General features: G+C 48.5%; 1 protein-coding gene across 1 annotated transcript in view; it reads right to left on the bottom strand.

Annotated features, from left to right (window-relative positions):
* The window catches only part of cntfr (ciliary neurotrophic factor receptor), a 515,148-nt gene that overhangs the window by 92,548 nt on the left and 409,035 nt on the right, over positions 1–13,565 (bottom strand). The window contains exons 4-5 of the mRNA XM_036936729.1: positions 11,439–11,556; positions 3,514–3,680 (exon numbers count right to left, since the gene is read on the bottom strand). Coding sequence (XP_036792624.1) covers positions 3,514–3,680; positions 11,439–11,556 — 285 coding nt within the window. The remainder of the gene's footprint in view (positions 1–3,513; positions 3,681–11,438; positions 11,557–13,565) is intronic.

Here is a 13,565-nt window from a genome sequence, read left to right as displayed (position 1 = left end):
TGTCTGGCTTGCCGTTCCAAATGAAATTGAATATTTTTTGTTCATATAATTTAAAAAGCACGTCACTAGGTGTAGGCAAAACGATAAGCAAAAAGGTAAACTGTGGTATGACTAAAGAGTTAATCAGGGTAAACTGGGGTATGACTAAAGAGTTAATCAGGGTAAACTAGGATATGACTAAAGAGTTAATCAGGGTAAACTGGGGTATGACTAAAGAGTTAATCAGGGTAAACTGTGGTATGACTAAAGAGTTAATCAGGGTAAACTGTGGTATGACTAAAGAGTTAATCAGGGTAAACTAGGATATGACTAAAGAGTTAATCAGGGTAAACTAGGATGTGACTAAAGAGTTAATCAGGGTAAACTAGGGTATGACTAAAGAGTTAATCAGGGTAAACTGTGGTATGACTAAATAACTAATCAGGGTAAACTGGTGTATGACTAAAGATTTAATCAGGCTAAACTGTGATATGACTAAAGAGTTAATCAGGGTAAACTGTGATATGACTAAAGAGTTAATCAGGGTAAACTGGGATATGACTAAAGAGTTAATCAGGGTAAACTGGGGTATGACTAAAAAGTTAATCGGCATAAACTGTGCTATGACTAAAAAGTTAATCAGGGTAAACTGATGATTTGTATAGTCAGTATCATGGAAGGTGTTCCTAATGATTTGTATAGTCAGTATGAGGAAGGTGTTCCTAATGATTTGTATAGTCAGTATGAGGAAGGTGTTCCTAATGATTTCTGCTGTCTGTTATAATGAGTTTCTGCTGTCTGTTATAATGAGTTCCTGCTGTCTGTTATAATGAGTTCCTGCTGTCTGTTATAATGAGTTCCTGCTGTCTGTTATAATGAGTTTCTGCTGTCTGTTATAATGAGTTTCTGCTGTCTGTTATAATGAGTTTCTGTTGTCTGTTGTAATGAGTTCCTGCTGTCTGTTATAACGAGTTCCTGCTGTCTGTTATAATGAGTTCCTGCTGTCTGTTATAATGAGTTCCTGTTGTCTGTTATAATGAGTTTCTGCTGTCTGTTATAATGAGTTTCTGCTGTCTGTTATAATGAGTTTCTGCTGTCTGTTATAATGAGTTTCTGTTGTCTGTTGTAATGAGTTCCTGCTGTCTGTTATAATGAGTTCCTGCTGTCTGTTATAATGAGTTTCTGTTGTCTGTTATAATGAGTTCCTGCTGTCTGTTGTAATGAGTTTCTGTTGTCTGTTATAATGAGTTTCTGCTGTCTGTTATAATGAGTTCCTGCTGTCTGTTATAATGAGTTCCTGCTGTCTGTTGTAATGAGTTCTTGCTGTCTGTTGTAATGAGTTCCTGCTGTCTGTTATAATGAGTTTCTGCTATCTGTTATAATGAGTTTCTGTTGTCTGTTATAATGAGTTTCTGCTGTCTGTTATAATGAGTTTCTGCTGTCTGTTATAATGAGTTTCTGCTATCTGTTGTAACGAGTTCCTGCTGTCTGTTATAATGAGTTTCTGCTATCTGTTGTAACGAGTTCCTGCTGTCTGTTATAATGAGTTCCTGCTATCTGTTATGATGAGTTCCTGCTGTCTGTTGTAATGAGTTCCTGCTGTCTGTTATAATGAGTTCCTGTTGTCTGTTATAATGAGTTCCTGCTGTCTGTTCTAATGAGTTTCTGTTGTCTGTTATAATGAGTTCCTGTTGTCTGTTATAATGAGTTCCTGCTATCTGTTATAATGAGTTCCTGCTGTCTGTTGTAATGAGTTTCTGCTGTCTGTTATAATGAGTTTCTGTTGTCTGTTATAATGAGTTCCTGCTGTCTGTTATAATGAGTTTCTGCTGTCTGTTATAATGAGTTTCTGCTGTCTGTTATAATGAGTTCCTGCTGTCTGTTATAATGAGTTTCTGTTGTCTGTTATAATGAGTTTCTGCTGTCTGTTATAATGAGTTCCTGTTGTCTGTTATAATGAGTTCCTGCTGTCTGTTGTAATGAGTTCCTGCTATCTGTTGTAATGAGTTCCTGCTGTCTGTTATAATGAGTTTCTGCTATCTGTTATAATGAGTTTCTGCTGTCTGTTATAATGAGTTTCTGCTGTCTGTTATAATGAGTTCCTGCTGTCTGTTATAATGAGTTTCTGTTGTCTGTTATAATGAGTTTCTGCTATCTGTTATAATGAGTTCCTGCTGTCTGTTATAATGAGTTTCTGTTGTCTGTTATAATGAGTTCCTGCTGTCTGTTATAATGAGTTCCTGCTGTCTGTTATAATGAGTTTCTGCTATCTGTTGTAACGAGTTCCTGCTGTCTGTTATAATGAGTTTCTGCTATCTGTTGTAACGAGTTCCTGCTGTCTGTTATAATGAGTTCCTGCTGTCTGTTATAATGAGTTCCTGCTATCTGTTATGATGAGTTTCTGCTGTCTGTTATAATGAGTTTCTGCTGTCTGTTATAATGAGTTTCTGTTGTCTGTTATAATGAGTTCCTGTTGTCTGTTATAATGAGTTCCTGCTATCTGTTATGATGAGTTTCTGCTGTCTGTTATAATGAGTTTCTGTTGTCTGTTATAATGAGTTTCTGCTGTCTGTTATAATGAGTTCCTGCTGTCTGTTATAATGAGTTTCTGTTGTCTGTTATAATGAGTTTCTGCTGTCTGTTATAATGAGTTTCTGTTGTCTGTTATAATGAGTTTCTGCTGTCTGTTATAATGAGTTCCTGCTGTCTGTTATAATGAGTTCCTGCTGTCTGTTATAATGAGTTTCTGCTGTCTGTTATAATGAGTTTCTGCTGTCTGTTGTAACGAGTTCCTGCTGTCTGTTATAATGAGTTCCTGCTATCTGTTATGATGAGTTCCTGCTGTCTGTTGTAATGAGTTCCTGCTGTCTGTTGTAATGAGTTCCTGCTGTCTGTTATAATGAGTTTCTGCTATCTGTTCTAATGAGTTTCTGCTATCTGTTGTAATGAGTTCCTGCTGTCCGTTATAATGAGTTCTTGCTGTCTGTTGTAATGAGTTCCTGCTGTCTGTTGTAATGAGTTCCTGCTGTCTGTTATAATGAGTTTCTGCTATCTGTTATAATGAGTTTCTGCTGTCTGTTGTAACGAGTTTCTGCTGTCTGTTATAATGAGTTCCTGCTGTGTGTTATAATGAGTACCTGCTGTCTGTTGTAATGAGTTCCTGCTGTCCTAACGAGTTCAAATCAGTTCGTCCTCCAGGTGCCTTCAGATTGTTGAGTCAGCTATACAATCTAACGACCCAATGACTTGTGTGATGTCAAGGTTGATACAGTTAGCTAGGGAGGATGGGAGGGAGAGATGTTCCCCCATACAGTCACTCACACACACACACACACACACACACACACACACACACACACACACACACACACACACACACACACACACAGGGAGGATATGAGCGAGAGCTGTTCAGCCAGCACAGGACTCATTTCATCCTCCAAAATAAAAGCAACCTTCTACAGTGGTCTAGTTAATAACTAATAAACGTGATGAGGAGGAGGATGGGGAGGAAGATGATGAAGATGAGAGTACCTATGTTGAACTCTTCGAAGGTGATGGCAGTGGAGGCACTTCCGAGGGCGTTGAGGGCAGTGACGTTGACTCTGTAGGGGTAGCTACTGAACACCTCAAGGAACTTAACGTGACAGCGGTTCTTATGGACCGCATCCCTCGTTGCTTCTAGGGACTTCTGGTTGTGTCTGAGAGGAGAGGAGAGGAGAGGAGAGAGAGAGAGAGAGAGAGAGAGAGAAAGAGAGAATAGAGAGAGGAGAGAGAGAGAGAGAGAGGAGAGAGAGAGGAGAGGAGAGAGAATGATAGGGAGTGAGAGAGAGAGAGAGAGAGAGAGAGAGAGAGGGAGAGAGAGAGAGGAGAGGAGAGAGAATGATAGGGAGTGTGAGAGAGAGAGAGGGAGAGGGGGAGAGAGAGGAGAGAGAGAGGAGAGGAGAGAGAATAATAGGGAGTGAGAGAGAGAGAGAGAGAATAATAAAGAGAGTGAGAGAGATAGAGGGAGAGGGGGAGAGAGAGGGGAGAGAGAGAGAGGAGAGGAGAGAGAATGATAGGGAGTGAGAGAGAGAGAGAGAGAGAGAGAGAGGAGAGGAGAGAGAATGATAGGGAGTGAGAGAGGGAGAGGGGGAGAGAGAGGAGAGAGAGAGAGGAGAGGAGAGAGAATGATAGGGAGTGAGAGAGAGAGAGAGAGAGAGAGAGAGAGAGCGACAGGGAAGGAAGGTGAGTTAGAGAGGAAAAGAGAGAGAGAACGACGTGGGGGGACAATGTTAGGCAGTGAAAGACCGAGACAGGGACATTTAAAAATAACATCTACATTTCAGAGTATTTTTAAAGACCAGCAAGTTTCCATGAGCCAAGTTCCACAAACAGCATCATCATCATTGGTAGGTTCTAGCTGACAGGATGGTGAGATTCCGGGTGCTCCAGGCTGGTTAGGGGGCCGGAGGGTGAGGATTGCCCCCGGCCATCCCCAGGGGTATCATCTGGTCTGGGAACAGCGGGGCCTTCTCCTCTCTATCTCCTCTTATCAGCTCCCTCTGGCTAGAATACCATCTAAATGCTAACTTCCTCTTACTATGCTAGAAGGAGCTCAATTATCTTTATGCTAAAGCTAGATTCTAACTTCCCTCTTATCAAGGAGATGACGTTTATCTCTGTGTGTGAGCATTTAGAATTGAAGTTCAGTGGCTCCTCCCCACTGCCACTGGGCCAATAGGAACTAAGACTGATGTTGTGATTCTATAATGAATTGATCTGACATTTTCTGAATTAAAATCCAGTGGTGATGTTGGTGTAATTATCTAATGACCAGCGGACCAGGATGTTATCAGGACCACAGTTTGTCACACATGGATCTCTATTTCCTTTACAGCACAATACCTCTGACCAGAGGCCTGGAAGTCAGCGGGTAAAGCAGGTCAATTGGAGGTCGTTGTAGTGTGGATGGTAACAAAGGTTAATCAGGATCAGGATGTACTCTCTACTGAGGGTTAATCAGGATCAGGGTGTTCTCTCTACTGAGGGTTAATCAGGATCAGGGTGTTCTCTCTACTGAGGGTTAATCAGGATCAGGGTGTTCTCTATACTAGGGGTTAATCAGGATCAGGGTGTTCTCTCTACTGGGGGTTAATCAGGATCAGGATGTTCTCTTTACTGAGGGTTAATCAGGATCAGGGTGTTCTCTCTACTGAGGGTTAATCAGGATCAGGGTTTTCTCTCTACTGAGGGTTAATCAGGATCAGGGTGTTCTCTCTACTGAGGGTTAATCAGGATCAGGGTGTTCTGAGTGTTAATCAGGATCAGGGTGTTCTCTCTACTGGGGGTTCATCAGGATCAGTCTGTTCTCTATACTGGGGGTTAATCAGGATCAGGGTGTTCTCTCTACTGGGGGTTCATCAGGATCAGGGTGTTCTCTATACTGGGGGTTAATCAGGATCAGGGTGTTCTCTCTACTGGGGGTTAATCAGGATCAGGGGTTTCTCTCTACTGAGGGTTAATCAGGATCAGGGTGTTCTCTCTACTGAGTGTTAATCAGGATCAGGGTGTTCTGAGTGTTAATCAGGATCAGGGTGTTCTCTCTACTGGGGGTTCATCATGATCAGGGTGTTCTCTATACTGGGGGTTAATCAGGATCAGGGTGTTCTCTCTACTGGGGGTTCATCAGGATCAGGGTGTTCTCTATACTGGGGGTTAATCAGTATCAGGGTGTTCTCTCTACTGGGGGTTAATCAGGATCAGGGTTTTCACTCTACTGAGGGTTAATCAGGATCAGGGTGTTCTGAGTGTTAATCAGGATCAGGGTGTTCTGAGTGTTAATCAGGATCAGGGTGTTCTCTATACTGGGGGTTAATCAGGATCAGGGTGTTCTTTATACTGGGGGTTAATCAGGATCAGGGTGTTCTCTCTACTCTGGGTTCATCAGGATCAGGGTGTTCTCTATACTGGGGGTTAATCAGGATCAGGGTGTTCTCTCTACTGGGGGTTCATCAGGATCAGGGTGTTCTCTATACTGGGGGTTAATCAGGATCAGGGTGTTCTCTCTACTGGGGGTTAATCAGGATCAGGGTGTTCTGAGGGTTAATCAGAATCAGGGTGTTCTCTCTACTGAGGGTTAATCAGGATCAGGGTGTTCTGTGGCAGCAGTGTACGCGCAACATTTTAGACTGATCCAATGAAACTATTTATTTCAATACTGCCCAAATGTGCCTCATTTGTTATTTAATAACTTTTTATGTTCACAGTTGTGCACTCTCCTCAAACAATAGCACCTTATTCTTTCACTCTAATAGCTTCTGTAAATTGGACAGCACAGTTAGATTAACAATAATTTAAGCTTTCTGCCAACATCAGATATGTTTATGTCCTAGGAAATGTTCTTGTTACTTACAAACTCATGCTAATCCCATTAGCCTACGTTAGCTCAGCTGTCCAGTGGACGGGGACACCGATCCCGACAAAGTTTTAATAAGGATCAGGGTGTGAATGATGGTCCATGGAGAGTTACCATTTCAGACAACAACAGGGTTCAGAGGGCCTAGTGGTTCTGTAAAGTATTATGCAAATGAGATATATTGGCTGTACAACATTAATGAGGTTGCTAGGAGACCACCTGCTAGGGACAGAGAGGAAATATGGTTTCCTCCCCCTCTCCTTCCCTGATCCCCCACATCAGACCCTGCATTGAAGGCAATAGGGTAGAGTGAGAGTAGAGAGAGAGCTGAGAGAGAAAGAAGAAGAGAGAATGAGAGAGATTGATTGACAAAGCTACCCTGTGCCCTTAGATGCCTCTGAGAGAGAGGGAAGGAGACTGAGCGAGAGAAAAACTGAGACAGAGAGAGAGAGAGAAGGAGAGATCGAGAGAGAGCGAGGGAAAGACACTGAGAGAGAGAAAACAACAGAGGATGTGACAGAGATACCCAGTGTGTCCTCAGTGAGTCCTCTGAGGCATGGTGAAGTGGCCTCTTAGTCCCAACACTCAGACAGACAGACATACAGGCAGACCTCTCTCTAGACTCTTCTCTCTCTGTGAGAGACAGACAGACCTCTCTCTAGACTCTCCGACTCTCTCTGAGAGACAGATAAACCTCTCTCTAGACTCTTCTCTCTCTGTGAGAGACAGACAGACCTCTCTCTAGACTCTCCCCCCTCTGTGAGAGAGAGACAGACCTCTCTCTAGACTATCCCCTCTCTGTGAGAGAAAGACAGACAGACCTCTCTCTAGACTCTTCTCTCTCTGTGAGAGACATACAGACAGACCTCTCTCTAGACTATCCCCTCTCTGTGAGACAGACAGACCTCTCTCTAGACTCTTCTCTCTCTGTGAGAGACAAACAGACAGACCTCTCTCTAGACTCTCCTCTCTCTAGACTCTCTCCTCTCTGTGAGAGACAGACAGACCTCTCTCTAGACTCTTCTCTCTCTGTGAGAGACAGACAGACAGACCTCTCTCTAGACTCTCCCCTCTCTGTGAGAGACAGACAGACAGACCTCTCTCTAGACTCTCCCCTCTCTGTGAGAGACAGACAGACAGACCTCTCTCTAGACTCTCCCCTCTCTGTGAAAGACAGACAGAGACAGACCTCTCTCTAGACTCTCCCCTCTCTGTGAAAGACAGACAGAGACAGACATAACTCTCTAGACTCTCCTCTCTATGTGAGAGACAGACAGACCTCTCTCTAAACTCTCCCAATCAGTGTCTCTCTCTCTCTCTCTCTCTCTCTCTCTCTCTCTCTCTCTCTCTCTCTCTCTCTCTCTCTCTCTCTCTCTCTCTCTCTCTCTCTCTCTCTCTCTCTCTCTCTCTCTCTCTCTCTCTCTCTCTCTCTCTCTCTCTCTCTCTCTCTCTCTCTCTCTCTCTCTCTCTCTCTCGTGAACTAGATAATAAACAAAAGTGAAATAAACAATACAAATTAACAGCAACATTACACTCACAAAAGTTCCAAAATAATAAAGTCATGTCAAATGTCATATCTGTATACAGTGTTGTAATGATGTGCAAATAGTACAAAAGGGAAAATAAATAAACATCAATTTGGGTTGTATTTGAAATGGTGTTTGTTCTTCACTGGTTGCCCTTTTCATTTTGATAATTAGTGGGAATCAACCTAATTCTGTTCTCCATGCATTATTTGGTGTTTTACTTTGTACACTGAGGATATTCTGCATGCAGGTTCTGGTAGTCTTTAATAGTTGATTCTAAGACCTCTCTCTCTTATCTATGTATCAATTGACACAGAGACAGAAGAAAAGGTTCAGGTTTACAGCTCCACATCTCTTTCTCTATCTATCTCTCTCTCCCTTCTCTCTCTCTCTCTCTCTCTCTCTCTCTCTCTCTCTCTCCGTATCTCTCTCTCCGTATCTTTCACTCTCTAAGGATTCCTTCCCTTAGAGATGACCCACCTGACATAGAACACAGAGAGACACAGAGAGACACAGAGGGACACAGAGAGACACAGAGAAACACAGAGACAGAGAGGCACAGAGACACAAAGAAACACAGTGAGATAGAGACACTGTCACACCCTGGCCACAGAGAGGCTTTTTATTCTCTATTTTGGTTAGGCCAGGGTGTGACTAGGGGGACATTTTTTCTATGTTTTTGTTATTTCTTTGTTTTTGGCCGGGTATGGTTCTCAATCAGGGACAGCTGTCTATCATTGTCTCTGATTGAGAACCATACTTAGGTAACCTTTTCCCACCTGTGTTTTGTGGGTAATTATTTTTCCGTGTGTGTTTGTGTGCACCTCGGTTGCGTCACAGTCTTTGATGTTTACCTGTTTGTAATTTGGTTGTTTCGGTTTCACTTTCATTAAAAGATGTGGAACTACATGTCATTGGTTGATTTATGACAGGGAGTGTGAGGATAGCGAGCGTGACAGAATTACCCACCACAAGAAGACCAAGCAGCGTGCGCCAACCGGGAGGAGGAGTTGGACCCGGTCACTGACCCGGTCACTGAAGACCCGGTCACTGAAGCCCGAGAGGCAGCCCCAAAACATTTTTGGGGGGAGGAACATGGGGAGTGTGGCGGAGTCAAGTTGGAGACCTGAACCCGCTCCCGTGCTTACCGGGGGGAGCAGGTGACAAGTCAGGCCCCGTGCTATGGAGTGATGCGCACTGTATCTCGGCCTAGTATTCACAGGCCGGTGTGCTCAGTGCCAGCGTCCCGCATTTGCCGGGTGGAAGCTGGCATCCAGCCAGAATGGGGGGAGCAGCTATGCGGTCGAGACCGCCAGTGCGCTTCCACGGCCCTGTGTATCCTGTGCCTCGGCCACGGAAGAGGCCGCAAGTATGTCTCCCAAGCCTGGCAAGCCTGCTCCCAGAACCAAGTCTCCCTCATGTCCGGAGCTGCCAGTACCGCCCTCCTGTCCGGAGTTGCCAGAGCCGCCCTCCTGTCCGGAGTTGCCAGAGCCGCCCTCCTGTCCGGAGTTGCCAGAGCCGCCCTCTTGTTCGGAAGTGCCAGAGTCGCCCTCCTCTCCGGAGCTGCCAGAGCCTCCCTCCTGTCTGGAGTTGCCAGAGCCACCCTCCTGTCCGGAGTTGCCAGAGCCGCCATCCTGTCCGGAGTTGCCAGAGCCGCCCTCCTGTCCGGAGCTGCCAGAGCCTCCTTCCTGTCCGGAGTTGCCAGAGCCGCCCTCCTGTCGGGAGTTGCCAGAGCCGCACTCCTGTCCGGAGTTGCCAGAGCCGCCCTCCTGTTCGGAGGTGCCAGAGCCGCCCTCCTCTCCGGAGCTGCCAGAGCCTCCCTCCTGTCCGGAGTTGCCAGAGCCTCCCTCCTGTCCGGAGTTGCCAGAGCCGCCCTCCTCTCCGGAGCTGCCAGAGCCTCCCTCCTGTCGGGAGTTGCCAGAGCCTCCCTCCTGTCGGGAGTTGCCAGAGCCGCACTCCTGTCCGGAGTTGCCAGAGCCGCCCTCCTGTTCGGAGGTGCCAGAGCCGCCCTCCTCTCCGGAGCTGCCAGAGCCTCCCTCCTGTCCGGAGTTGCCAGAGCCTCCCTCCTGTCCGGAGTTGCCAGAGCCGCCCTCCTCTCCGGAGCTGCCAGAGCCTCCCTCCTGTCGGGAGTTGCCAGAGCCTCCCTCCTGTCGGGAGTTGCCAGAGCCGCACTCCTGTCCGGAGTTGCCAGAGCCGCCCTCCTGTTCGGAGGTGCCAGAGCCGCCCTCCTCTCCGGAGCTGCCAGAGCCTCCCTCCTGTCCGGAGTTGCCAGAGCCTCCCTCCTGTCCGGAGTTGCCAGAGCCGCCCTCCTGTCCGGAGCTGCCAGAGCCTCCTTCCTGTCCGGAGTTGCCAGAGCCGCCCTCCTGTCCGGAGTTGCCAGAGCCTCCCTCCTGTCCGGAGTTGCCAGAGCCGCCTTCCTGTCCGGAGCTGCCAGAGCCGCCCATCTGTCCGGAGCTGCCAGAGCCTCCCTCCTGTCCGGAGCTGCCAGAGCCGCCCTCCTGTCCGGAGTTGCCAGAGCCTCCCTCCTGTCCGGAGTTGCCAGAGCCTCCCTCCTGGCCGGAGCTGCCAGAGCCACCCGTCAGTCCGGAGTTGCCAGAGCCTCCCTCCTGTCCGGAGTTGCCAGAGCCTCCCTCCTGTCCGGAGCTGCCAGAGCCGCCCGTCAGTCCGGAGCTGCCAGAGCCACCTTCCTGTCCGGAGTTGCCAGAGCCGCCCTTCACTCCGGAGCCTCCAATGTCGCCCTTCACTCCGGAGCTGCCAGAATCGCAGCCCCTCAGTCCATAGGCACCCCTCAATCCAGATGCACCCCTCAGTCCAGATGCGATCCTCAGTCCAGATGCGCCCCTCAGTCCAGATGCGCCCCTCAGTCCAGATGCGCCCCTCAGTCCAGAGGCGCCCCTCAGTCCAGATGCGCCCCTCAGTCCAGATGCGCCCCTCAGTCCAGAGGCGCCCCTCAGTCCAGAGGCGCCCCTCAGTCCAGAGGCGCCCCTCAGTCCAGAGGCGCCCCTCAGTCCAGAGGCGCCCTTCAGTCCAGAGGCGCCCCTCAGTCCAGAGGCGCCCTTCTGTCCTTTTTTCTATGTTTTGTATTTCTATGTCTTGGCCTGGTATGGTTCTCAATCAGGGACAGCTGATTTAGAACCATAGGGACAGCTGATTAGGTAGCCTTTTCCCACCTGTGTTTTGTGGGTAATTATTTTTCTGTGTGTGTTTGTGTGCACCTCGGTTACGTCACGTCCTTTGCTGTTTACCTGTTTGTTTTCTGGTTGTTTCGGTTTCACTTTCATTAAAAGATGTGGAACTACATGCACGCTGCGTCTTGGTTGATTTATGACAGGGAGTTTGAGGATAGCGAACGTGACAGACACACAGAGGACAGAGAGACACAGAGACAGAGAGACACAGAGACAGAGAGACACAGAGGCACAGCGAAACAGAGAGAGACTCACGAAGACAGAGAGACCCAGAAACAGAGAGACACGGAGACAGAGACACACAGAGACAGAGAGAAAATAAAATAAATAAAAGGTTTTGCTTCTTACTGGACGTTGACATCGAAGTCTGTGGGTATGGAGGTGGGGTGCTGAAGGTGCCAGCTACAGTAGAAGCCTTTAGGATAGGTGTTGGAGCGACACATCACCGTGGGTTCCCTAGGGGAAGCTGGAGAGACAGGCACAACAGAAGATGAGATGGTGAATTTCTTTCATTCTTTGTCAGGTGAGAAAATACAAAGAGAGAATGGAGACATAGGGAGAGAGAAAAAGAGCAGGAGAGAGAGAGAAAAGAGAGGGAAGATAAGATAGGTAGGTAGGTAGGTTGGTAGCTAGGTAGGTAGGTAGGTAGGTAGGTAGGTAGGTAGGTAGGTAGGTAGGTAGGTAGGTAGGTAGGGAGGGAGGGAGGGAGGGAGGGAGGGAGGGAGGGAGGGAGGGAGGGAGGGAGGGAGGGAGGGAGGGAGGGAGGTATGGAGGTATGAAGATGGAAGGGAAAAAACAACACGACAGGACATCAACACCCCAGCATCCCAGCACCACATCAACCCAGCACCACATCGCCCCAGCACCACATCGCCCCAGCACCACATCACCCTATCACCACATCACCCAAGCACTACATCACCACATCACCCCAGCACCCCAGCACCATATCTCCCCAGCATCACATCACACCATCACCCCAACACTACCTCACCCAGCACCACATCACCACATCACACCAGCACCCCAGCACCCCAGCACCACATACCCCAATACCACATTACCCCAGCACCCCAGCACCATATCACCCCAGCACCATATCACCCCAGCACCATATCACCCCAGCACCACATCATCCCAGCACCACATCATCCCAGCACCACATCACCCCATCACCACATACCCCAATACCACATTACCCCAGCACCCCAGCACCATGTCACCCCATTTCCACATCACCCCAGCACCACCACCCCATTTCCACATCACTACATCACCACATCACCACATCACCACAGGACCACATCACCACATCAGCACATCACCACATCACCCCAGCAACACATCCTCCCAGCACCACATCACCCCATTTCCACATCACCACATCACCACATCACCACAGGACCACATCACCACATCACCACATCACCACAGGACCACATCACCACATCACTACATCACCACATCACCCCAGCACCACATCCTCCCAGCACCACATCATCCCAGCACCATATCCCCCCAGCACCACATTACCCCAGCACCCCGTCACCACATCACACCAGCATCACATCACCACATCACCACATCACCACATCACCACATAACCCCAGCACCACATCACCCCAGCACCACATCACCCCATCACCACATCACCACAGGACCACAGGACCACATCACCACAGGATCACATCATCACAGCACCACATCACCACATCACCCCATCACCACAGCACCACATCACCACATCTCCCCAGCACCACATCATCCCAGCACCACATCACCACATCACTCTAGCACCACATCACCCCATCACCACATCACCACATCACCCCATCACCACACCATCCCAGCACCACATCACCACAGGCCCACAGGACCACATCACCACATCACCACATCACCCAAGCACCACATCACCTTAGCACCACATCACCACAGGACCGCAGGACCACATCACCACAGGATCACATCATCACAGCACCACATCACCACATACCCATCACCACAACACCACATCACCACATCACCCCAGCACCACATCACCACAGGACCACAGCACCACATCACCCCATCATCCCAGCACCACATCACCACATCACTCCAGCACCACATCACCACATCACTCCAGCACCACATCACCCCATCACCACATCACCCCATCACCGCATCACCCCATCACCATATCATCCCAGCACCACATCACCACAGGCCCACAGGACCACATCACCACAGGACCACATCACCCCATCACCCAGGACCACATCACCCCATCACCCAGCACCACATCACCCCAGCACCACAGAACCACATCACCACATCACCCCAGCACCACATCACCCCAGGACCACATCGGCCCAGCACCACATCACCCCATCACCCCAGCACCACATCACCCCATCATCCCAGCACCCCATCATCCCAGCACCACATTCCCCATCACCCCAGCACCACATCACCCCATCACCGCATCACCAC

The sequence above is a fragment of the Oncorhynchus mykiss genome, chromosome 12, assembly GCF_013265735.2.
Source record: "Oncorhynchus mykiss isolate Arlee chromosome 12, USDA_OmykA_1.1, whole genome shotgun sequence".
Taxonomy (NCBI): Eukaryota; Metazoa; Chordata; class Actinopteri; order Salmoniformes; family Salmonidae; genus Oncorhynchus; species Oncorhynchus mykiss.
Note: the sequence above shows the minus strand (reverse complement) of the source record. Positions and strands in the feature narration are given on the sequence as shown.